Source organism: Eschrichtius robustus, chromosome 2, assembly GCF_028021215.1.
Source record: "Eschrichtius robustus isolate mEscRob2 chromosome 2, mEscRob2.pri, whole genome shotgun sequence".
In the NCBI taxonomy this organism is placed as follows: Eukaryota; Metazoa; Chordata; class Mammalia; order Artiodactyla; family Eschrichtiidae; genus Eschrichtius; species Eschrichtius robustus.
Window position 1 is genome coordinate 130,882,802 of NC_090825.1, and position 24,995 is coordinate 130,907,796.

At 50.0% G+C, this 24,995-nt stretch overlaps 1 protein-coding gene across 2 annotated transcripts in view; it reads left to right on the plus strand.

The window, feature by feature from the left end:
- Positions 1-1,985: 1,985 nt before the first annotated feature.
- LARP1 (La ribonucleoprotein 1, translational regulator) overlaps positions 1,986-24,995 on the plus strand; it is a 57,159-nt gene continuing 34,149 nt past the window's right edge. Inside the window, exon 1 of one of the 2 annotated variants that reach the window (XM_068536267.1) lies at positions 1,986-2,898. In XM_068536267.1, the coding sequence (XP_068392368.1) occupies positions 2,460-2,898 (439 nt within the window). In that variant the 5' untranslated portion in view covers positions 1,986-2,459. The remainder of the gene's footprint in view (positions 2,899-24,995) is intronic. The other variant, XM_068536266.1, reaches the window with a different exon arrangement.

Sequence of the window (24,995 nt, forward strand, 5' to 3'; positions counted from 1 at the left end):
GCACCGCACCGAAGAGTAGCCCCCGCTCGCCACAACTAGAGAAAGCCCGTGCACAGCAACAAAGACCCAATGCAGCCAAAAATAAAATAAAGTAAAATAAAAAATAAAAGGAATATAGAAAAGAATGACCAACAATGACCATTATGTCCCCTTTTAAAAAATTCAGAGAGGTTCTAATGTGAATCCTCTTCAGGAAATATTTATCAATAAATAAAATAAAAAATAGTGCATTCTGGTGACAATGTACAATAATTTACCTTCTGATTAAGGGTATATATAATGTAATTATGAAGAATCCTGCTTTAATTCATCAAGATCCCTTTAATCATTTAATCATTAACTTCCTTATCTCTTTTGAAGCACTGGCCTCAGTCTCTATAACATACACAGCATTTTGACTGACATTGTCTCACTTGACTCCTCACAAAAGCTGAGACGGTAGAAGCAAGTCAAGCTTAATTTACCCCCATTTTTCCACCAGGGAAGGGGGGGCCCAGGGAAGTGCTGCAAGCTGGCCAAGGTGTGGAGGCCATGTTATGGAAGAGTTGGGATTAAACATCAGATTGCCTGGCTGTGCCCAGGAGCACCCCTCCCCCAGCAGTCCTTGTTACAGCAACCCTACAACTGGCCTCACCTCTTGGGGGCAGTTTCAGGAAGCCTTTTAATAAGCTTTATCCTCTATCCAGCAGGTTGTGTGTTCTAATCCTTCTTTTGGAGATGGCCAACACTTTAGGCTGCTATGTCTTAAGCAGGTGGGATCACAGCCAGCCAGAGGCCAGGACTTCTCCAAGTGAAGTGTGGGACCACAAGCACCCAAGGGGTCTTGCTAGACATGCAGATTTCTGAGTCCAATCCCAGCCATGCCTGATTCCAAATGCTTTGGAATCTGCATTCAAGGTTTTTCCTCATCATCCAAAGTAGCTGATCTAGTCTAACCTATGAGACAAGCACTTGTTTATCACTAAAGTTGTTTTACTGTCTCTTTCTCCACCTTAGAATGTAAATTACATGAGGATAGGGTCCTTGTAAGTCTGGTTTATTTCCGAACCCTGTTTCCTAGAACCCCTACAGTAAATATTTATATAATTGAATGTGCACTAAAATTTGAAACTCCTGTCATACACCATTCCTTCATTTTACACTAGGGAAACTGAGGCCCAACTGCTGCAGAGTTGGTAAGGGGCAGAACCAGGGTCAGGATAAAATCTCAGATCTCCAGAGTCCCAATCGGGCATTTGTTCGTCTCCGCCCCAAGCAAGCCTCGTAAATGAAATCCACTTGAGAAAAAAGACATTTTCTGCCCATAAATACTCGGTTTCGGAGCTTGGCTTGGTTGGGGGTCTACTGGTAATTCCCCGTTCATTTTCGTAGGCGCCCAATGCCCCTAAGGGTTAAGGGCCCGCCTTCCAGGCCGGGCGTCGAATCCAACTCCGGGCAGTGTCCCGGCCGGGGCCGCCTGGGAGGAGCCGAGCACAGTCCGCGGAGGTGAGGCCGGCTGGCCCAAGGTCACTCAGGCGGGGCCTGGAAGGGGCAGGCCCACGGGACGCCAGGGAGCCGTGAGCACCCACCTCCATCATCCTGTAAGTGGAGGGTGACATTAATGGCTCCTTCCTCGGAATCTGGAGCACCCAACCTAAAGAGCGCGAGCAGGCCCGGCCGGCCGCGTGGCCCACTCCCATGTGCTCCACCTGCGGCCGCTCTCACGCGCTGGCTCTTTAAGACACTTCCCCCTCTTTACCATCCCTTCTCTCCTGCCCGGCTCGCTGCCCCCCCCGCCGCTCCCGAATTGCATCAGGCACGTGCTCGCCCCCGTCCGGTCTGAGTACCCCTCACCCACCAGCCCCGAGGTGCGCCGAGGAATCGGAGGCGAGGGGCGGGGAAAGGGGCGGGGCTGCGAGGCCCTGCGCGCGCGCTCCCGCCGCCTCCGCCCTCCCGTCGCCCACTGCCGGCCCCGGCGGGCGCGGCCCCGTTGCGCCTTCCCCTCCCCTTGCCCGCTGCGTCGCGAGGCGCGCGCCCGCCCGCCGCCTGCCGCGGATCGCGTGGTCAGCTCGGCTCGCCGCGCCTCTCCCCCGTCCGTCCATATTGCTGCAGCCCCCGAGCCGGGAAGCCCGGGCCGCCCCGGCGGCGGGGGGGAGGGAGGGACGGGACGAGAAGCCTGCCAGGCTCGGGGTGGGGACGCCTTGCGAGGAACGGGCGGGGGGGGACGCGCGCCGAGGAGGCCTGGACCGCATAGTGGGGGGCCTTCGTCCCCCCCCCCGCCCGGCCAGCGGGCCTTGGATCTACGGCGGCTGCATCCGACCCGGAGGGGGGCCGCGCCTAGCGTGAACCCCGACCTTTCTCCGCCGGGACTGGGGCCCAGCGCCCCGGAGGAAGGCGTCGCGGGCGCTCGGAGAGCCAAGTTCGAGGCGGGGGAGGCAGCCTCGGGCGCGCCCGGCTTCTCCGGGGGGGCGGGCGCGCAGATGGCCACTCAGGTGGAGCCGCTGCTGCCGGGGGGCGCCCCACTCTTGCAGGCCGAAGAGCACGGGGGGCTGGTGAGGAAGAAGCCGCCGCCGTCGTCCGAGGGCAAGGGCGAGCCCGGGGCGAACGACGTCGGAGGGGGGGAGCCGGACGGCGGCGCCCGGAGACCTCGGCCGCCCTGCGCCAAGCCACACAAGGAGGGCACAGGGCAGCTGGAGCGCGAGAGCCCGCGGCCGCCGCAGCCGCCTGGCGCCGAGGGCCCGGCCGTCAGCGACGGGGAGGAGGGCGGCGGCGGCGAGCCGGCCGCTGGCGGAGGAGCTGCCGGAGCCGCGGTCGCCGGGCGCCGAGACTTCGTGGAGGCCCCTCCGCCCAAGGTGAACCCGTGGACTAAGAATGCGTTGCCGCCGGTCCTGGCCACCGTGAACGGACAGCCTCCTCCAGGTGGGTCTTTCTGCTTGGTATCCTGGGTCCGGGGCCTCTTCCGGGGACATAGGCGTCCCCTCCCCCAGCGGCCTCCAGGGCCCGGGGGTCCGCCACTGGTCGTGGTGACTCGGGATTTTTTTTTTTATTATCTCCTGGCTCATTCGGGTCGCCGTGCCCTGTTCCCCAGCACACTCAGGAACCTGCCCCTGCCAGAGGGCCCGGCCTCCGGGAGGCTACGGCCACCGCCTGGGCCGCAGCGGTTAGTGGGCAACGGCGTGGTCCGGGCCTACCTCGCGGGGAGAGGGTGGGCGCTGGTTTCGGTGAAAAGGGCCCTCTCCCCCTACCGCATGTTAGTGTAAGAGACGGTTTCCAGCCTGAACCTTCCTGGGGAAGCCCCCTCTTACCACCCCGCCACATGCTCCTCGTTTTGGTAGCGTTGCGATCGTCCCCATGTTGTAAATGTTTAATGAGTATATGTCATAGGCAGCAAAACGTCCGGCGATGAGTTCGTACCGACCACAGGGATTCGGGATTTAAAAGTTAACAAGTTTTGTTCTCGAGTAGATAGTGTTAGGCGGTAGAATGGCCATTGGCGATGGGTTCAGGGGTCGGTTACGGGCAGAATGGGGAGAAGAGGAAACCCAACGTGTCATTGAATTCGGTGCTTTCCCTCCCTGTTCCCGGGGACCTTCCGTCTTGAGAGGGAGCCGAAGGGAGAGCGTGCGGGGCATCCAGTGAGGGGGAAATGTGAGGCGAGTAAGGGGGCATGCGGCGACGCGAGGGGCGTGTGGCGGCGGGGGAGGGAGTGGCAGGGCCGGGAGGGCGGGCGGGTGACAGTTGGGCGCCTTGCGCCGCGCCGCCGACCCGCGGGCTGGTCGCGACCGCTCGGCCTAGGCGTTCGGGGCCCGCCTCGGCGTTCGGGGTGGAAGGCGGGTGCGGGCGGGCGGCGCGGCCGGGAGTGTGCGTGTGCGCGGGTGTGAGTGCGCGTTCCTCCTTCCCGGCATTCCTCCGCAGCCGGGACAACGTGGTGCCACCCCGCGCGGCGAGTGGCATGTGACCGCCGACTGGCGCTCCCCGCGCCCTCCCTCTCCCTCCTCGGCTTTGGGTCCTTTTGGACCCGGCCCCTTGGGGAAGGTGGGAAGTCCCCGCAGAGCGTTGTCAGTGGCGCTGGGGGGAGAGAGGCGGTGCAGAATATGGAGGTTCGGCTCGGCCTTCCTTTGCCAAAAATAGATCGTCGGCTTTGGTAGGGGGCGCGCCCGCCCTGCTCCCTTTGCCGGCGCGTAGAGGCACAGTGGGGCTGGATTCTTTGGTTCAGGGTCTTTTTGTAGTGGATCGGTGTTAAAACACGCTTGGAGCTATAACGATGGCCTGTGGCCATAGCCGTATTGCTTTTTCAAAACTCCTCCTCTTCTGTAGCGCTGGTTGAGGCTGACTGGTTTAAACCATCAAAATGGGGAAAGGGAAGCTTAATGCCTTCACATTCAAGGGAATAGAATCCCTTGTAGTCCTAGGGGAACCAGAACAGCGAATTCTGAAAATGGCATGTTGTAATTTTTATTTCTTTTAAGGTTGCCTCATTTGGAGGAGGGGACATTTGGCGTTTACTAATAGTACCTCAAACCGTGTTCTCTTCCTTTTGCCCTCCTCCCCTTCCCCCTGTTCCTTCCAGAACCCTCTTATGCAAAGGGCAGTGCTGAAACCTCCATTTTCTTGCAAATCCCTCCTGATCCACCCACAGAGGGAGGAATTGCAACTTTAAGACACTCTTTGGTCCTTCCCCCCTCTTTAAACTCAAAGGGGTATAATCATGCCCAGGAGAGAGCACTCCTCAGAAGTTTAAATGGGGCTACTCACTCTGGCTGCTGCTGCTTAGCTAATGGTGAACCTGCCTTGTGGGTTTTAAATCAGCCATGACATCAGGTGGTATTGGGTGCTTGAGCTGGCATTTTGTGCAAGTCCAGGGGTCCTTGATAGGGTGCATCACCGGGGTTATTGATCGTGGGAAGAGGACAGCTTGACTGGCATCTCGCCTTTACCTCTGAGTTCTTAGAAAAGCCAACTTGCTTTAAAGTGCCCACAGCAAAATTCTGAGTCGGGTAGATTTACTCTGTGCTTGTTAGGTAAGAAAGTGTCTTGTCTACTCATTGGTTTTGAACTTGCAGAATAGTCTTTGACAGACAAACTCTGAATTCAGTAGCTTCTCTGTTTAAGCCAGTTGTTAGGGCTTGGATGCCTTTTGAGGGAGAATTTTGTGGTCAGGGTAGATGGTGGCACTTTCTTTGAAGTTTACATGGGTCACTAAGGCCCTTTTCCAGCCCTGATTTTATTTACAGCTTGGACAAGTTTAAATGAGACACCAATGCAATGACAGTGTGGTCTTGGGAAATTTTGTGTTCTGTGATGCATATGTTTTGGGTGCCTCATAAGCAAGCCAAAAGCTTTCCAAAGCTTGCTGCAAATGCCTATTTTTAGCTCTCCTTTTGGCTCAGATGCTAGTATTTTAGTTCTTTAAGGGACACATGCAGTAACTAGTAATAAAAGATGTTTTGCTATATCCCCCCTTTCTTGCGGGGTTCTCTGGTCTGGTTTAAGCTTCTGTGTCTTAGTAGTTTTAAATCTTGGGATTTGCATTTTGGTTTTTTGTATTTTCCTCCCCTAGAATATTTTGAAAACATTAAATATTTTTTCCTTATCTTAGGCACAGCGCTTTAAGTATGAGAGAGGCAAGATGTCTTAGTTGAAGAAGTGATACATAGCAAAGGTTCTGGGGTCAAAACTGCATAGGTTCGAATGCCAGCTCAACCACTTGCTTAGCTGTGCCTCCTGCAGGATACTTAACCATTCTGTGCCTCAGCCTCTCCATTTGTATTCTAGAAATTAAATTATTTATCTGCCGCATGTGGCCATTGTGAGCATTCACTGTGATGATATGTGTGAAGTATTTAGCTTGGTGCCTGGCATGTGTTTTCTGTTGTACCATGTCTGAGAGACTGAAACTGTGGGATTTTCTGGGACTTTTTCTGGGTCTCCGTTTTCTCCACCTGTAAAATGAGGGGGTTGGAGAGTGTTGTACTTTCCTTTTCTGGTATTATATTAGTACTCCCTGAAACATACGGGATCTGTCTCCTTAAAAGTGGACTTTTGCTTATCCACAGACATGAAGGGCATAGTATGGATAATCTTAAAGGTTGATGACCCAAGTAATTGGCTGTTTTTTCTTTGGAATGTGTTATGACGAATGTTTTAAAAATAAGTTTTAATGTATTTGCCTTTTGTAAAGATTACTTTTTGGCGGAGTGTTCATGTGCTCTCAGGGTTTGGGGAAAGGCGAGCCTAACTGAACTAAAAATTTGCTGTGGCTGGTGTACATGTAGTAGGTAGAGACTTGAGAGCATATCATCCCCACAAGCTTCCAGCAACCCTAGCAGGGAATCAGTGGGTTGATTGTCTGACACTTCTAATTTTGTGTAGTAAGAAAACACCAGTACTGTGATCTTTTTCTTCATTTCTCTTTAGAGGAAAGTCGGGGGCAGGGCCTGAGACTTGAATATTTATATTCTGGGCATCATTTTTTTCTGTCTCTTTGAAGTGCAGCTAACTGGTGACACAAAATAAAAAAGGGTTATAATCCCAGCTAACCCATGGCAACCCCAGGAATCTGCCACCACACTGAACTGGCCCCAAATAAACCTCCACTCCCAGTCTCAGTTTTCTTCCTGGGTTTGGGCCCTTTCCCATCTTCCCTCCCCCACCAACCCCACAACTGGTTGTACTCCGCGGGGCATCCATGTGGATCAGTCAGTCTTCATTGCATGAAGACCTCACGGTGTCAGAGCTACTTCAGACCCTGGCTCCTTCCTTCCTCACCACTAGAAGTGGACTGGGTGGAATTACACAGTATGTAATTTTGAGTCCCAGCTTTGCTTCTAACTTGGTGTGCAATCTTGGGCAAATTACTCAGCCTCTCTAAACCATTGTTCCTTCATCCTCAAAACGGGAGTAATGGTAGTAACTATTTCATAGGGTCGTGAAAATCAAGATGTCTAGCATAACCTTTAGCTTAATGCCAGGTACAGAGCATCTAATAAGTGCTAGCTATAATAAATGATCACCATTGTTAGGAGTGTTCATTTCACTTGTAATTCTGCTTGTGTCCAGCATTGTGGACACTAGCAACCCCCATACTTCTCTGTACCTGTGTTTCTTCATCTGTAAAATGAGGGAATTGGAATATGTTTTCAAAGTTTTTTTTAGTATCAAAAACGCTTTTTTTGGGCTTCCCTGGTGGCGCAGTGGTTGAGAATCTGCCTGCTAATGCAGGGGACACGGGTTTGAGCCCTGGTCTGGGAAGATCCCACATGGCCGCGGAGCGACTGGGCCCGTGAGCCACAACTACTGAGCCTGCGTGTCTGGAGCCTGTACTCCGCAACAAGAGAGGCCACGATAGTGAGAGGCCCGTGCACCGCAATGAAGAGTGGCCCCCGCTTGCCGCAACTAGAGAGAGCCCTCGCACAGAAACGAAGACCCAACACAGCCAAATAAATAAATAAATAAACAAACAAAAAACACTTTTTCTCCGATAAACCCCTTCCCCACAAAAGAAACCAAAGCAGAGCCTTTTTTAAAATTATTATTATGTAAGTTTCAGGTGTACAACAGTAATTCACAATTTTTACGAAGCAAAACTTTTTAAATGTGTATATTTATATCTGCCATAGTGGTTAAGAACTCCAGTTTTGCATCCAGGTTCTGTGAGTGCTAGAGACACTCTTCTGGCTTCAGGAACCTAAGCCAGTTGCTTGGGGGTTCATATCAGAGCAACCTGTGTAGCAGCTAGGCACTAAGTGCCTTACAATGAATGTGGTAATAGAAAGTACACAGTGCTGTCTATGAAAATTGCCTCCACCAAATAAAAATTGAACCCACACCTAATAGAACCATAGATCTGTGAGGTTAGAGGAACGCATTGATTGACCATGAGGTAGCAGTTATCCAATTTCTGAATGTGAGAAATTCTACAAGACAGGTTATCTTGTTAATAAATAAGTGGCGTTCAAAAAAATACAACAAACTAGTGAACATAACAAAAAGAAACAGACTCACAGATACAGAGAACAAACTAGTGGTTACCAGTGGGGAGAGAGGGAAGGAGGGAGGGGCAATATAGGGGTAGGGGGTTAAGAGGTACAAACTACTATGTATAGAATAAGCTACAAGGATATATTGTACAACACAGGGAATATAGCCAATATTTTATAATAACTATAAATGGAGTATAACCTTTAAAAATCATGACTCACTGTATTATCCACCTGTAACATAATATTGTACATCACGTTCAATTAAAAAAATAAACATTTTTAAAAGAGGGAACTGTTATGGATGAAAAGAGTTGAGACATCAATCAGATGCATTGTGTGGATCTTGTTTGAATCCTGATTCGAACAAACAGGCTATAAGAAGAAATTTTGGTGACAATTGAGGATAACTGATCAGTTTAGATTATACTAAGGAATTATTTGTCAAGGGTGATAATGGCATTATGGTTGTTTTTTTTTTTGTTTTAAACTCCATAGCTGGTTATATTGTGCACCTCTGGCAAAGAACTGTTAGGTTAGCCTTGATAAACGAGGGCTTGAAGCTCTTTTCCTGTAGTTCAAATCACTTTCTTCTCTTGTGAAGAAAGCACACAATTAGGACACCCTCTGAAGGGGAGAAGGGAAGGAGGCCTTCCCCAGGAACCTTCAGCTGCCTGCCCCCTGTTCTGGGCAGGGAGTTTGAGTTTTAACCTAACCGGGAAATGAGTGCCTGTTAGGGAGGGAGAGGTGCTTTAGAGGTGGTTCTAGGCCCTTGGCAGGTAGGGGGTAGTCTCAGCAGTCCTGAACTCTGAGCCTTCCAGGGTTGGGGGGCGGAGTGGAGGGGGGATTCTCTTGGCTGACCCAACCCCTGTCTGCAGTGGGGCCTAGGCTAGAGTAAGTATTTTAGAGCTGTTACTCAGCACTCTTTCCCTCTCTTTGGGAGTCGGGCAGGGAGAGGAGGCGGAGCAGTGGACCTGAAACCACAAAAACCTCTTTAACATGTAGAGCTTGGCAGATGGGAGTGCCCCTGTTTGCAAAATCCAAGACAACCTAAAAGGGGGTAATTAGGGTATTGGGGCCTCCAGAGGGCTCACAAACCTCCCTGGCTGGTCCAGAGTGATCTAAGGGAGTGGCCAGGAGAGAGGACAGTTTTACTTGCTGGGGGTTTGTGAAAGAAAATAAGTTTTGATAACTGGCTAATGAAAGCACAGGAAACAGCGAGGTGAAGGAGCAAAGGGGTAGGTGATGGGATTTAAATCAGAACATGCTGTTTTTCTTGTTCCCAGAATGGGACTAACCCCTATGCTGAGGTTGTTTTGAGGATCAAATTGATACCTTGTTTTGGGGTAGCCCAGTTCATGACTTAAAATGTCCCACACAGATAGATGTAAGTGGTTTAGATTCCAGAAGATGCATTCCAAAGCCAGGTTCAGTTGACCCTTGAACAACACGAGTGCATGGGTCCACTCGTGTGGATTGTTTTCAATAAATACTTCAGTCCTACACTCTCCACTGTTGGTTGAGTCCACGCTCATGCAGAACCGCAGATAGGGAGGCACAGCAGATAGAGCCCGCACAACCCATAACGTTACACATGGATTTTCCACTGAGCTGGGGGTTGGCGCCCTAACCCCGTGTTATTGAGGGTCAACTGTATATGTAGTTTGAGGTAATTACCCATTCTGAGGGGTTATCCATGCCTTTCCTAAGTGAGGATGGATAATCTGGAGTTAACTTCATTGTCAAGCAGTGCTATGTAATAGTTACCAGGGCCAACTGGCCAATTTTTCGTGGCGGATAGTCTAGGGTATCTCCATGAGGGACTTTCCCAGAATCAAAGGGACAGTCTTGATGTGGCACTTTTCCTTTGACTGCGCCTTTGGACTGGCAAAGCCGGTGTGGAAGGTGAGGTATGTGGGCTTTTATGATGAATTTTGTAAAGCCGGCCACATAAATCTGACCTACAGTGAGGGGTTTTACCACCTCAATTTGAGGTATTATTGGTAAACCCAGATGGCCCCTCCATCGGAGGCCTGTGTACAGGGTACTTTGTAATAACCCTCCAAGCTTGTTGTGGTAACCACCTTCCCGTCTGAACATACATTCCAGCAACTCCAGGTAGCCTTTTCTCTTCCTTCCTTTAAAATGAAGTTCTAAGCTTTTCAGAGGAACTGAATTCAGTCCCACAGTTGCCAGGAGCCATCTGGATGCATGGTCCACCTGAGCTCTGGTTTTTGCTCTCCTTTCCACATACCCTAGCTTATTGAAGCTCCTGATAACCCCACTATAAGTAATAGTGATATTGCAATTATCCTGTGTAACCTGCTCAGCAGGTGCTCTTTTTATCCCCACTTCACAGATGAGGAAAGTGAGACTCAGGAGAGATTAATAAGCAGCTCTGTCCTTCTAATTGCTCAGACTAAAAACCTTGGGGTCATTCTTGGCACCTCTATTTCTCTGTCACCTTACATCTAATTTACAAGTACATCCTTTTTGGCTCCGAAAAACTGTGACCAAAGCTAAATGCTTTCTTTTTACCGCCTCCTTGGCTGCCAGTCTGGTCCACATACCATTACTACTCAGCTAGAAGGTTGCAGGAACCTCTGAACTGGTCTCCTGTCACTCCTGCTTAAAGTCCTCTCATGGCTTCTATAGCGGAGTAAAATTCAGAGTCCTTAGAGTTTCTTCTTGATCTGGCTCCCCAGACGTCCCCTTGCCCTGACCCTCAGCTCTGACTTCATCTTTTACCACTTTCCCCTTCCAACAACATTGGTCCTTGCTTTTCCTGGAGCATGTTGTGCACCCTCCTGCTTCAGGGCTTTTGTTCTGTGATGCTCTTCCCCCAGATAGCCGCATGGGCCACACCCTCACTTTCTTCAGGTTCCTGTTCCATTCATTGAGATGGAGAGGCCTTCCCCGACCACCCTATATTAAATAGCAAGCCTGCACCCCATACTGTCTATCCCCATCCCTTTACCCTGCTTCATTTTTCTTCTTAGCTTTTATCACCATTGGATGAGGGTCTTTGGTGTTTGACCACTGCTTTATCCCTAGCACCTAAGCATGCCTGGCACATAGTAGGCAGCTCAGTGAACATTTAATGAATGAATGAATGAATTTCATACTTTTAACAGCATCATTCACATTTTGAGTCTGGCATAGAGGAATACCACAGTGAATAATAAAAATCTGTGTTGACAAAGAACACACACACTCACAATCCATAATGGAAAGTGCTGTGTAAGAAAGCTGTGGGATTCTTTGGGAGTGCAGCAGGGAGCACCCAGTTCAGTCTAGGTCAGAGAAGTCTTTCTGGAGGAAGCAGTGGCTAACCTGAAATGGAAAGGACAGGTAGGACTTATCTGAGCAAAGGCCTGGAAAGAGAGCTGTCTTGGTTGAGGAAAGGCCATGAGGTTCAGAGAACTGAGTAACTCCCTGTGGCTGTAGTATAAATTCTCATTTTAACTGGAAGGCAGTAGGGAGCTTTTGAAGATTTTAAGTGAGGGAGTGGCATGGTCAGATTTTTGCTTTTGAAAGATTGCTTTTGCCACGTGTCAGAACCTCTTAGGTTAACAATAGATGATTTGGGGTTTCCTGTCTGATCCTTTGGGGCAAGGTTCCTGGATTACAAAGGGAGTAGACTTCCGAGTCATTCCTGAAGTGTATGTCTAGGACAGTTATCAGCTGTCATCCTTCAGGGGTAGGGAGCAGCTCCAGTGTATGGGATTTCTCTGACCTTTCAGAAGGCCAGATTATCTGGAATGCGTTTCAGTTCCTGGGAGAATCACAATTGCTGATGGACTGGCCTAGGCTGAGTCCATGCTTAAGCCAAGAGCCCCAGCCTGCTTGTGCTGCTGCAGCTGTTTAGGTGGAAAGAGGAGGCGGCCCTGGTAGGGGGACAGGCTTCCATACGGGAATCCCCACCTCCACCAGGGAAAGCACCCATGTGGTGGGACTTCTAGGTCCACATCTAGGCTGCCTGCCACCAGCCTCTCTGCAGCTTGGCTCTGTGGGCTTTTCCAGAGATAGCTACGTGCACAAGGTTTCCTTCCCATCAGAGCTACCTCCCTTCAGCTGAATTCAGCCATTTTTACACCTGTGCTAACAGTGGGTTTGCATTTGCCCATAGATGGGCTGCTGTAGTGAGTTCCTGAGAATACTGGGCTTCAGAGAGCCAGGCTTACCCTGACCAATGCCCATTTATCAACTCTGTTCCCATTGCTGTGCCCTCAGGGGCTTGGATTTCCTTTCTCTCCTTTCAGAGGAGAAGGAGTATTTAGAGCTGAAAGGGACCCCAGAGGTCATTGAATCTAAACCATTGATTTACAGGTTAGGTACTTCAGGCCCAGAAAGGAAATAGAGTTGCTCAAGATCACAGTCAGTTCAAGGCAAGGCTGAAACTTGAACCCATGTCTCTTGGATCTACTCCGATTTTGTTTTCACTCCTCTGGAGGAAGAAATAGCATTGGGTGGTAAAATGTCGACTTCGGAGTTAGTCATCCAGTTTGAGTTAGCCCAGCCACCTACCAAGTGAGTGCCCTTGGAAAGGTTGGTAACTTCTGGGCTTCAGTAAAATGGAGTTATATCTGGAGTAAGCACGTCGTAGGATCACTGTGAATGTGAGCTAGGGGAAGGTGAGTGCTCAGCCAGAGCCTGGCAAATAATAAGTGATAATCGTAAGAGTGTTGGTGGTTCTTCTTTCGAGGTCTTGAATTTGAAGGTGGTTCTTCTTTCGAGGTCTTCAATTTGCTAATAGAGCTCAAGTGCTAAAGCCAGGCTTCCTCTGTCTTCCTGGGTCCTCTCTGCCCCTTATCGCTGCTGTTTGGTCCCGAGCATACACAGGAAAGCAGCCCATGTCACTTAGAGCCAGTTCTTCCCACCTTGCCCTAGGCTGTTAAACAACTCCATAGTGAAGGGGAATTTAAGGAATCACTGGGGCTATAATCCTGCATGAGAAGCCCATATTGTGGCACTTGGGAGTGCCCTAGTGGTAGAATGTCTGTGAGAGACCAGCTCAGGTGCTTTTTTTTTTTTTTTTAATTTATTTTATTTATTTATTTTTGTCTGCGTTGGGTCTTCTTTGCTGCGCGCGGGCTTTCTCTAGTTGTGGCGAGCGGGGGCTACTCGGTTACGGTGCGCAGGCTTCTCATTGCCATGGCTTCTCTCCTTGCAGAGCACAGGCTCTAGGCACGCGGGCTTCAGTAGTTGTGGCACACGGGCTCAGTAGTTGTGGCTCGCGGGCTCTAGAGCGCAGACTCAGTAGTTGTGGAGCACGGACTTAGTTGCTCCACGGCATGTGGGCTCTTTCCGGACCAGGGCTCGAACCCGTGTCCCCTGCATTGGCAGGAGGATTCCTAACCACTGCGCCACCAGGGAAGCCCCTCAGGTGCTTTGAAGTGAGACCTTCCTTCTCCATGTTTGGTATCTTTCTGCAGCTTTGGGTTTGCTTGGGGGAGTGGAGGTCTGCGCTTTTCCTGTTCTTTATATATCTTTACAGTGATACAAGAAAGAGAGGCCAATTATGTGGATGGAATAGCCCAGTTTAGGTTTTGTCCAAAGTGGAGCCGAGTGTAGGGGTGGAGTTTGGACATGGCTGGGTGTGGGAGGCTGGATGCTGCTTCCAGGGAGTGTGGGAGGGAGACGGGAAATCAGGAACGCACAAGAGGTGGCTGCTCACTGGGACGCATGCACCTTACTGTGAAGAGGGGGGGATGGTTGAAGAAACCAGGATTATTTTTCCCAGAGAATCAAAGCTTGGGGTGGGTGGAAATGCCGGTTGTTCTGAACTACAGCATTTGAACAGATCTGCTTCAAGTGGCCCTACCCGTAAAGCTCTGATGGCAAGTGGGAGGTGGAGGGTCAAGTAGTAACTTTGGCTCTGGTCAAGTAGTAACTTTCAGTAGTGCCCCCGACAGATTCAGCTGCCACAGGAGGTACTGGGTTCCTTGACATGGTGGTATTATTTAAAGAGTTTGGATGGCAGTTTCCTGTAGGGCTCTGCAGCTGTAAATTTGCAAAGTACTTTCCTAGATTTGTTCATTCCGAAATTTTTGAGTACTTTTTACATATCAGGCTCCAGAATTCAGGGGTAAATAAGACACAAAAGCCATGATGGGGCTTTTGTCCTGAAAGGTAGAAGTTACAAATGGGTATCCACTCCCTTTACTGCCTCAATTCCAGTTCAGCCTGCTGACAGCGTTTGATTACCCTTCATTTAAAAACAGTTGAAAGTAATCATCTGTGTTTTAAAATCAAGAAAATGTATCTGGAAACCTGGAGATTTGCACCTCCTCTTTTAAAAGCCAGACTCTGAATATACCAAAAAAAAAAAAACAATAATGAATTGTACACTTTAAATGGGTCAATAGCATGGTATGTGAATAATATCAGTAAAGCTGTTGTGAAAAAAAATGAGAAGACCTGGCCACACTGGGCCTCTGTTCCTTTATGACTACTATCCAATGTCAGGATCTAGCTCCCTCTAGACGAGGATGCCTGCATTGGGCCTATGGGCTCAGTCTTTGTATGTTTTATCATACAAAGGAGAGAGGACAGCAGTCTGTCCGGCCCACAAGCTGAGAACATCCTTATTCGAGAAGAATTTGAGAGGAAAGGGTGGGGAAGACTTTAAGGCCGAGGGCAGGAATTGCATGCAGTCCCTGGAGGGGTCTCCTTACCCACCTCTCTTAGGGAGAGCAGGTGTGATGGGGAGACAGGACACCACTGGGCATTGTGGCCTGAGGCCCCAGAGCAGCAGTAGAAAGCTGTCTGAATGCTAAGGCGTGAGCTTGCGGGTTATGTTAGGCCCCAATGAGACTTCACTCCCCTCCCTGCATCTGTGAAATGGGTGTAACATCCTTGATAGCAATCTCTAAGGCCCTTTCTAGCTCAAACACCCTTCAGGTATGAGAGCAGCTAAGGCAGATGTTAGTGTGCTTCGGGTGGAAAGGGGAGAGATGCTGGCTAGAGGCCTTGTGCATCATGATCCTGCTCTTTGGGCAGTGGAACTAAGGCTCATTGGAGCGCTGAATTCTCTCTGGGGCAACAGGCACTGGAAAGAGGCTTCTCCACGGGTGTGAGCCCTAGGACAGAGAACTCTGGGCAGGAGAATTTGGGACCAGCCTTCTAGTCCCAGATGTTTGGCTCAATTGCTAAGACACCTTGGGTGACTGACTGAACCTCTTTGGACTTCTTTCCCTTTTCTGTAAATGAAAGTGGTCGAGCCAGAAGACCTTTCAAGGTCCTTTCCCACTAGGATTAAGTTCTATGTATCAAATCAGAGGTCAAGACTAGTTTGAGAAAGATTTTATCTAATGGGGATTGCTTTTCCCCACCTGATTGGACCAGCTTTAGAGTGTCATCCCCAAGAAGTTGGCCAAGGCTGTGGGATTCTTCTACCTAGGCATGGGGCATTCTGCCCTAGGCTTCTGGGAAGTTCTGGGCCGAGGTGAACTGCCCCAGAAAGTTGTTGAGTGCCCCCAGCAGTGTGCAAAAAGTGGTGGCTCATTCCTTGGCAGGAATGTTGTTGAGGAGGTTCTGTACCTGGTTAGTTTGGGCAGTTGCTGAGAACCCCCTTCTGGCCCTGAGATTTAGAGCCTAGGACTGGTGGAGGCCAGCGTCGAAGTATCAACTAGTTCAGTGAGAGGGGAAGCCAGCCCATCTTGAGAGATTGTGGTTTTTTGTTTTTTGTTTTTAAGAGGTTTATTTGAGCCAAACTGAGCACTATAGCCCAGGACTATTTCATTTAGAGTCTCTGTTTTTGGCGGGGGGGGGGGAGCGGGGGGGTTGGCCACGTAGTATGCGGGATCTTAGTTGCCTGACCAGGGATTGAACCCGTGCTCCCTGCAGTGGAAGCGTGGAGTCCTAACCACTGGACCGCCAGGGAATTCCCCTAGAGAGATTGTCTTGAGTATTCAGAGTCCTCAGGCTTATCTAGAGAAGCACCAGGGCTTGAGCCTAACCTTTGTTTGCCTGGAAGGAACTAACTTGGCTGCCACCAAAGTGAAAATCATTCATTTAACACATTTATTTCAGTAACCTACTAAGTGTTAGACCATGGGAATACTGATGGGAATAAGACAGAAGGGGCCTGCCCTCATAGTTTACATTCTAGTGGGATGACAACGTAAACCAGCAAGGTAGTTCTGGTTATCTATTGCTGCCTAACAAATCACCCCAAAAACAGCCTGGATCCTGGTACGCATGCGACCTTTTGTGCGCCCTCCAAGAGTGGAGTTTCTATTTCCTCCAGCCCCATGGAATCCTGAGATCAAACCCCGCTGGCCTTCAAAGCCATGTTCTCTGGGGGCTCCTCCCATTGCCGGACTCCCAGGCTGCGAAGCCTGACGTGGGGCTCAGGACTTTCACTCTTACGGCAGAACTCCTGTGGTATAATTGTTTTCCAGTTTATGAGTCACCCACCTGGCAGGTATGGGATTTGATTGTGTCGTGATTGTACCCCTCCTACCATCTCGTTGTGGCTTCTTTGTCTTTGGATGTAGGGTATCTTTTTTGGTAAGTTCCAGCGTGGTTTTTTGTTTGCTTGCTTGTTTGTTTTTGGTCTTTTTTGTCGATGGTAGTTCAGCAGTTAGTTGTGATTTTGGTGTTTGCTAAGACTGAAGATTAACTAGCCTGTCACAGATCTTTATTTCTTTGCTGGTTGTTGGGCGGCACCCTGCAGGCCTCCAAGGCCTCTGTTGCCCAGCTTCAAGACTGAAGAAAGATCCCGGAGTCAGCAGCAGAGTCATCAGTGGTTTAATGGATGGGGAGCTTACATGTCTGAAGCAAGGTCCTGGAGCGATACCCCACCATGTATGGTGGATGGGGGGCAGGACACATGGCCATCTTCACTGGGGGGGGTTGCGGGGCGGGGAAAGGGAGGCTACTAGTTATATCAAAAACAGCCCTTTTATTCACTGATTTATGGGGCAGGATTTGGACAGGGCTCAGCCAGGTGATTCTTCTTTTCTTTGTGGTAGTGATAGAGGTGGCAGGCAGGTCCTGGTCTACATACAGGGCCCACCACAGCTTCACTCACATGTTTGGAACCTTGACAGGGATGGCTGGGTTCAGCTAGAACTGGAGTGCCTTCAGGTGCCTTCTCCAGCATGGTGATTTCAGAGTAGTAGGACTTACTACATAGTGGCTTGGGGCTCCCGGAGAGCTGTTCCAAGAGACAGGAAGTAGGTGTGGTCAGTATTTTAAGGTCCTGGGCCTGAGCACTGGCACAATATCACTTTTGGCATGTTATGTTGGTAGAGGTCACAGACCCTGCTGAGAATGAAGGGGAGGGGACATGGGCCCTGCTTTTCAATGGGAGGAATGTCGGTTTGCCACCATCTCTAGTACTACTTGGCAGTTTCTGATAGTGGTGAGTGCTGTGAAAGAAACAAGCTAATAGAGAAGTGTTGGGGGTTGTGTGGGTGAGGGTAGCTTCAATCCGGGTGTCAGGGAATACCTCTGAGGGTGAGCCAGGACGGGGTTGGTGAGCAGTCTGCTGATGAGCACGCTCGCCTGGAGGAGCAGCAGGTACTAGGTGGTGATGAATTCAGAGTTCTCCAAGCAGCTGACACGGGAGGCTTTCGGAGGCCAGCTTAGGGAGTTTGGCTGCTGTTCTAAAGGCAAGGAAGGAGGTGACATGATCTGGCTTCTGCTTTAGGGTTTGTCCACTCTGTGGAGAGTGGACTGGGGTCGGGGCGGGAAGACGCCCGGTGAGTTGCAGGGAGGCCCCTCGGAGACTTCGGCAGGCATCCAGGAAAGAGATGGAAAGGAACAGACGATGGCATAGTGACTTGGGCCATCCAACTAACTTAGTGCCCTGTCCTGTCCCCCCTCCTCCAGACTAGGCCACTTAAAGAGGACGTCTTCTGATTGCTATTTTTTACTTCCTCCTCTCTTCTCGTACTGTCCAGAAGTCAGATCAGTTGTATTGTGTCCATTAATCAGAAGGGTGGCCTGAGGCAGGCAGGTATATTCCCCCTGGATCTGGGTCTCTTAGCCCCAGAGCCAGGAGGAGTATGAGTGTTTTCTCTGCTTCCCCTGGCCTCTCCCAGGTTCCATGCTCCGGGGTGGAGGTGGAGGGAGCGTGTGGGTGAAACAGCATGGCGTCAGGCACAGGGAGGCCTGGAGACAGGGAATGAGCCCGACATGGGCTCTCTTGGTCACAGTTTTCCATTCCTGACTTCTTATTGGAAACTTTCAGGTAAGAACTTCAGGGTGGGGTCAGAGCAAGCTGCCAGAGCTGGAAGTCTGGAGATCCATGTTCTGATTTCAGCCCCGCTCTCACATTTCTCCTGGCTGGACATTCATTTCTCACGACTTGTATGAAGGGATTGGATCCCATGCCCATGAGTGCATTGCTCATCCATTGCTGATGTGCCTTTATCTTGTCCCTGGGCTTAGCCAGGTGTCCTAGAACCTGCCTCATGGGTAGCTTGCCTTGTTGAAGCCAGATGCCCCAGGGAGCCATGCCAGACTGCCTGAGAGCTTCCACGTCTCCCGTGATTAACAAACTTCTGATCCATCACACACATCTTGTTCATGATCTTGGTTCATTTTCACATCCCTGTGGGATCCAGCTGCTACAGTCATGATCCTCATTTTACAGACCAGAAAATAGGAGTTCGGAGAGGTTCAGTAATTTGCTCAAGGCTGCATAGTAGTTTGTTAGCAGCTGGGATTCCAGCTCACGGCAGACTGACTTACCGTCTGGCTTTGCATTCTCCCAGACCACAGAAGTATACGTATCTCACCTGAAAAACTTTCTGGGGGAGAGAGGACCCACACAAATCTTCAGACAGCAGGAATCTGTGTGGGCCCCAGTGGCCCAGCCTGGAGGTCCCAGCTCTGCCTGCCCTGGCCACCCTCAGTGAGTGTGAGCCAGGCCCTGGAACTTCTGGTCCTGCTGGGGAACCCTGGCCCCTCTTCCCTCAGAGATGTTCCTCTTCAGCTCTGTCAGGCCACGTGCAGCCTGCTGGAAAGAGCCCTGCTGACCTTGTGGTTTCTCGGGCATGGCCTCTGGGCCAGTGGGAGGGGTGGGGGCTGCTCTCTGCTGGCATTGGGAGGCTCTCTGGCTCTGGGTTGTCAAAGCAGATGGAAAATACTATTATGTGTTGGGTCTTATTTATTTATTTACTTACTTATTGGCTGCATTGGGTCTTAGTTGCAGCACTAGGGCTCTTCATTGCAGCGCGCGGGCTCAGTAGTTGCAGTGTGCGGGCTTAGTTGCCCTGCGGCATGTGGGATCTTAGTTCCCTGACCAGGGGTCAAACCTGCGTCCCTTGCATTGGAAGGCGGATTCTTAACCACTGGACCCACCAGGGAAGTCGTTGTGTTCGGTCTTTTAACTTCTTTCGAAGGGGAAATCTTTTCAACTTATTCAAGCAGCACCAGTTCATTGTAGAAAAAACGTCCAAATGTGTTTTAGCAAAGAGAAAACAAATCCCTTCATAATCTGTTCCACCAGCCACCAGAAATACTAGTAAGCAACCATATCCTTTTAGATCAGTGCTGCCTAATAGAAATACAATGCAAGCCATGTATACAATTAAAAATTTTCTAGTAACCATATTTTTAAAAAGTAAAGACAGGTGAAATCAACTTAAATAATATAACCCAGGATAATCACAATATTATCATTTCAGCATATAGTCAGTATAAAAAACTATTGTTTCTACTAAGTCTTTGAAATCTGGTATGTCTTCTACACTTAAAGTACTTCTCAATTCAGACTAGCCACGTTCCATGTGTTCAGTATCCACATGTGGCTAGTGACTACTGTATTGGACAGCACATTTCTAGATTTTTCTTTGTGAGTCACACACACACACAGACACACACATATGTATATTTTGTATAGATACACACCTTTAAAAAAAAATGGGATCATGATACTTTGTGAGCCAAATTTTTTCCCCCACTTAAAAACATAGGCTTTCAAAGTTGCTTATAACCCTCAGAGCAGCCTTGGTAAGGAAGGTTACATTTTCCTGGTGAGAAAGGTTAAGGAGCTGGCCAGTACTACATTGCTGCCTGGCAGACGCGCACACCCGCTCTCTACCCGAGGCCCCTGCTCCTCCACTGCACCCTGCAGGCACCTGGAGTTGATCTGAGACTGCTGAGCCCGGCCAGAATTCACACGTACCCTGTGCACATGGGCACGCATACCACCCTTTTGCTGAGGGAAGCAGGCCCACGCAGGGGAAGCTACTGACCGAGGCTGTTGCACAGGGGTGCATTGTTTAAAATACAGGCACTCCGATGCCCGGTTCAGTGCTCTTTCCATCACTCTCGGCTGGTTTCCAAGAGCTTACTGCTTGGGTTTGCGACTAGCCAAAGTACAAAGAGGAAACCCGGGAGGGGTGGGCAGAGCCCTCCACTTGGGTTTGTCCTGGGGTACCCCAAAGGCCACAGCACATCCCTAGTGGAAGCTGGCCAGCAATGGGAAAAAGACCAGCAGGGCCAGAGTGAGTGCAGAAAGGAACATGGGTTGGACTGGGTGAGGTCAGAACTTAGAAATCTCTAAATAATTGATTAGTGTGTCAAGCAGTGCTGTCCCCCTAGTGCAGGGACACATGCTTCACACCAGGCGGCTTTTGTGGCAAGAATCTCATTTCTTAGCAGGTCTGAGGTTTGTGGGAGCCTGGTGTCATTTTTTTCCTTCTTCCCCCACACCCAAATCTTTGCCTCAGTTTTTCAGCCTATAGAATGGGGCTGCGTTCTAGGCAAATCACTAGCCCTTCATAGGAGGGCTGGGTTGAGCAGCAGACCTTGGATTGGGCCTCAGGTAAGGTGATCAGATTCCTGATGACTGAGGTTTTGAAGACTGGGTGGATCCAGGGAATCCAGCCTTTCTCCCCCATCACTGTAGCATCCAGCAGCCCTGAGCCAAGTCTCCACAGGCTGGGAGGGGCCTGTTTCAGGTACCAGGGAGGCAGCTGGTTTGTACTCCTGGGTTTGTACTCTATTGCCCTAAGGCGGGACACTGCCCAAGGAGGCCTGCCAGAGCTGAGGATTCTAAGCCGCCATCCTCTGATTACTCCTGGAGTCTAGTCTACTCATCAAGTCCTTAGATTGGAAGGGTTGGTACTGCCTTTGGGATAGCCCTTAAGACTTTACAGAACACTTCTTTATTCTTATCTCACAGTGCCCTTGAGGTGGGTGGTAATTGGCCCCCTTTTATGGAGAAATTCCTTCTCCATAGGCTCATGGAGATTAAGGGACTGCCCAGGGTCAGAGTTAAAAACTGGCAGAGCCAGTCCCCCTCCCCAACCCCCACCCCTTTAAAGCACAACTAATATGGAAGAAATTCAGGAGAGTAAAAAGAAGATAAGCATCAGTCTTCCTGTCTTAATTTTTTTTTTTTGATGTGGACCTCTTTTAAAATTTATCTTATTCATTTATTTTTGGCCGTGTTGGGTCTTCATTGCTGCGCGTGGGCTTTCTCTAGTTGCAGTGAGCGGGGACTACTCTTCGTTGAGGTGCGTAGGCGGTGGCTTCTCTTGTTGTGGAGCACGGGCTCTAGGTGTGCGGGCTTCAGTAGTTGTGGCACGTGAGTTCAGTAGTTGTGGCTCACGGGCTCTCAGTAGCACAGGCTTAGTTGCTCCGTGGCATGTGGGATTTTTTAAAGTCTTTATTGAATTTATTACAATATTGCTTCTGTTTTGTGTTTTGGTTTTTTATCCCCGAGGCATGTGGGATCTTAGTTCCCTGACCAGGGCGCGAACCTGCACCCCCTTCATTGGAAGGCAAAGTCTTGACTACCAGGGAAGTCCTAAGCATCAGTCTTTCTATTAAGATATTGCAAGGGAGGCACTTAGCACAGTGACAGATCATACTGAAGGGCTCAATAGTAGCTGCATAATCATTTGTTTAGGAAGATACTTGACTTGATCAAGGACCTGTGGGGATAGCAGTTTGTCTACTGAGCGGGAGGTTCTCTTGGGGAAAGGAGTGTGAGGGCAGTGGCAGCCTGGGGATGCCAGACTCCTGGCTGGGAATGGAGAGGCTGGCTGCTAAAGTTCTCCATTGGCTGCAGCTGGGCTTGCAGTAGCTCTGGGATGGTCTCTGCCATTCCAGGTCTTCCCTGTCCCAGCCCCTGGCTTGCATCATCACTGTCATTGCCCCTCTGAGGTGGCAGCTTTTTGCAGATCCTAGAGTTGAGGAAGGCCAGAGTCCAAAGGGACTTTTGGAAGCCATCTGGTCGCTACTCATTTTGCAGAAAGCTGATGTCATCTGTTAGCCAAAGTCTCCCGGGTGGCACCAAAGGAGTCAGGATGCCCATGCTAGTTCTCTCTTCCTTCTGCCTTGTTTCTTCAAGGATAGAGAAATGGGAGGCCCTTCGAATGGTTGGTGCTGTAGGAGTGAAGATTAGAAGAGGACTAGGTCTGGCAGCACGTGCCCCAAGGTGACCCGGTGCAGATGCTGTGACTCCTGTTCCTCCAGACACAAGCCTTCAGCTTTCTTCCCTCCCCTACACTGGGCCAGCGGTTGACACACCCTGAGCAGGCCAGGGAAGGCCTGCCCAAATGGAGGAGGTATTGCTCAGAAATGCTCTCGATTTCCCAATAACAGCAGCACCTGCCCCTTTCCACTCTACCTGACTGATGAGCTCTTCAAGATGGAGCATAAAGCGCGTAAAGCATGGTGCTAGGAGGGGTGAGGACACTCACACAGCCAGGATTAGGTAACTAACAGGCTCACCAACGAGTGAGATGGGCTGGAAAAGTTTGCCAGTGGCCTTAATCAGAGATGTGTATGAACTTCCAAACAATAGCCAACAAGTAATGAGTACTTCCTGTGTGCTTCCCCAAGCGCTTTACAAATATCAACTCATTTAATCTGCAGAATCCCAGTAGGTTAGAAACTCTATTCCCATTTACAGAAATCCAGAGTCGCTGAGGTAGTATTGGCAGAACCAGGACTCTGGAGCCCAGGCTCTTTCTTAACCATTGCACTGCCCTGCTGGTAGTGAAGTGGGGTGATCCGGGCTGACCTTGGGGAAGTAGCAGCCAGGTGAGCTTTCCACAGAGGCACCCATTCCGTAATTCTCACTTGTGTTTCTGCAGTTTGTTCTTCCTGAGCCTTGCCTTAATCTCTCTGGGAGAGGCCAGGCCTAAGGGTTGCAGGTCTTACCTGGGGGTGAGGACAGAGTGGTCCCTGGAGGGAAAGTGCATTGAATCCACCACCACCCATGTCAGCTCTCATGTCAGTCATTAGTTTCATGGGCTGGACCCTTGGCAATCTTACCCATTTCTGTATCCACAATACATAGTATGGGCTAAATGGTTGTTGAGATGAAGAGCATTTTTCAGTTGTTACCAAACTGGAATTATAAATACGTTTGTGACCGCTGCCCCTTCTCATGCCCACAAAAGACATTGCTAATTGATCACAGGCTTTTCCTGAGCCTGTTTACTGAGGATCCTCAGTACAGCACCCCAGGCAGTTGAGATCAACCAATTACAGGTGGAGTTAAGATTAAGACTTTATATAAACTGAGCCCTCAGAGGATAGGGCCTGTCTTGTTTACCATTACTTCCCCAGTGCCTGGCACACAAAATCCCTCATGTCAGTGGTGACGTTTCATGATAAGAGCGGCAGGAGCCTAGGGCTGGCATCTTCAACAACAAGTTGATATTGGGACAAGCCAGGAAGCTCACTGTGTCTCAGTTCTGTCTTATTGTGTCATCTGGGGAGAACCATGTCCACCCTTCCTACCTCAAACTGAAATTGTGACATTTAGATGCAGTGATGGTTGAGGTAGACCTTATGAGCTGATTAGCCCTGGTCACCAACGATAAGGAAAGGTAATTTATCTGAATGGCTGGTTTATGCTCTCTTCAGCTCTCCCCTATGCCCTGGTGCAGAGCCTACATAAAATCTCTGGTTTTCTACCTCGCTTTCTCCCTCCTGTCTGTCCTTTGTCCTATGGGCGCTCTGCAGTTTCTTCCATTCTGTCCGTTCTGATCTGCTGGAGGAGGCAAAATTCTCCTGGGCTTGGTGCAGCCAGAGCCCAGGCCTTTGGGTTGCAGGCCACCCTAGAGCGTTGCCTTCGCAATAAATAGTGCTTTGATTGCTGGCTGTGCTTTGCTCCTGTCCCCTGTGCTGAGTGGCATTATCCTCGCCTGGCAGGTGAGCTAATAGGCTCAGAGAAGTGGATTCTGGTGCTGATGGCCTCAGTCCCTTGTAGGGTCAGCTTGAGCTGGAGCCCTTTGGGACCTCAAGAACCTTGTGTCATCTCCTGCAGTGCTGAGAGGCCTAGGGTAGCCTGAACTTTCAGGTCCGTGGAGTCAGCTACCTTCTCACTGTGTGACCTTTGGCTAGCCACCTAGCCTCTGGGTCTCCTCTAAAACTGGGATAGCTCCGCCCTTGCGAGGATTAGAAAATGCACAAAAGGCCTGCAGCAGGAGGCCTGAGGTAAATGCTTAGTAAGTGGTAGCCATTATTATTTAACAGATCCAGACCTCAGGGCCTTGGGTGTGCAAACAGCGATGTGTAGGGGAAGAGTGGAAGCTATTTGGTTGTAAGGAAGAGGCAGACAGGTCCCTTCAGAGCCTTCATTCTTCTGGCACAGCCATAGTCGGGAGCTCACTGTAAAACTCAACCTCAAGCTCAGCCCAGACTGATTTTTTGTGAGCTCACGTCTGTCAAGACACTCTGCTTGTGGCTTCTTGGCCTGACCAATCTTTGCTCTTGACGCTGGAGATTGGATGGTGGTGAGTTCCCCATACATCCCTCCTCAGGCTGCTCTCTGTGTGTGTAATTAAAACACGTTCCCCCAAAAAAAAAAAAGAAAGAAAAAAAATAAAACACGTTCCCTTCCTGCTCTTGTGAGCCGGTTAATTCCCGTCTGCACTTCCTGTCCATAAATATGAGACCCTGGACTGGGGCTTGGAGACAAGGGGGGCCCTTACCACCAGTCTCACTCATTGGCAGCTCAGTTCTCAAACATTAATTGGCACCAGCGTTGCACAGGAAACTTGTTAAAAAATGCAGATGCTCATGCTCTGCCCCTCTTGGCAGACTGCTTTCTGGAGC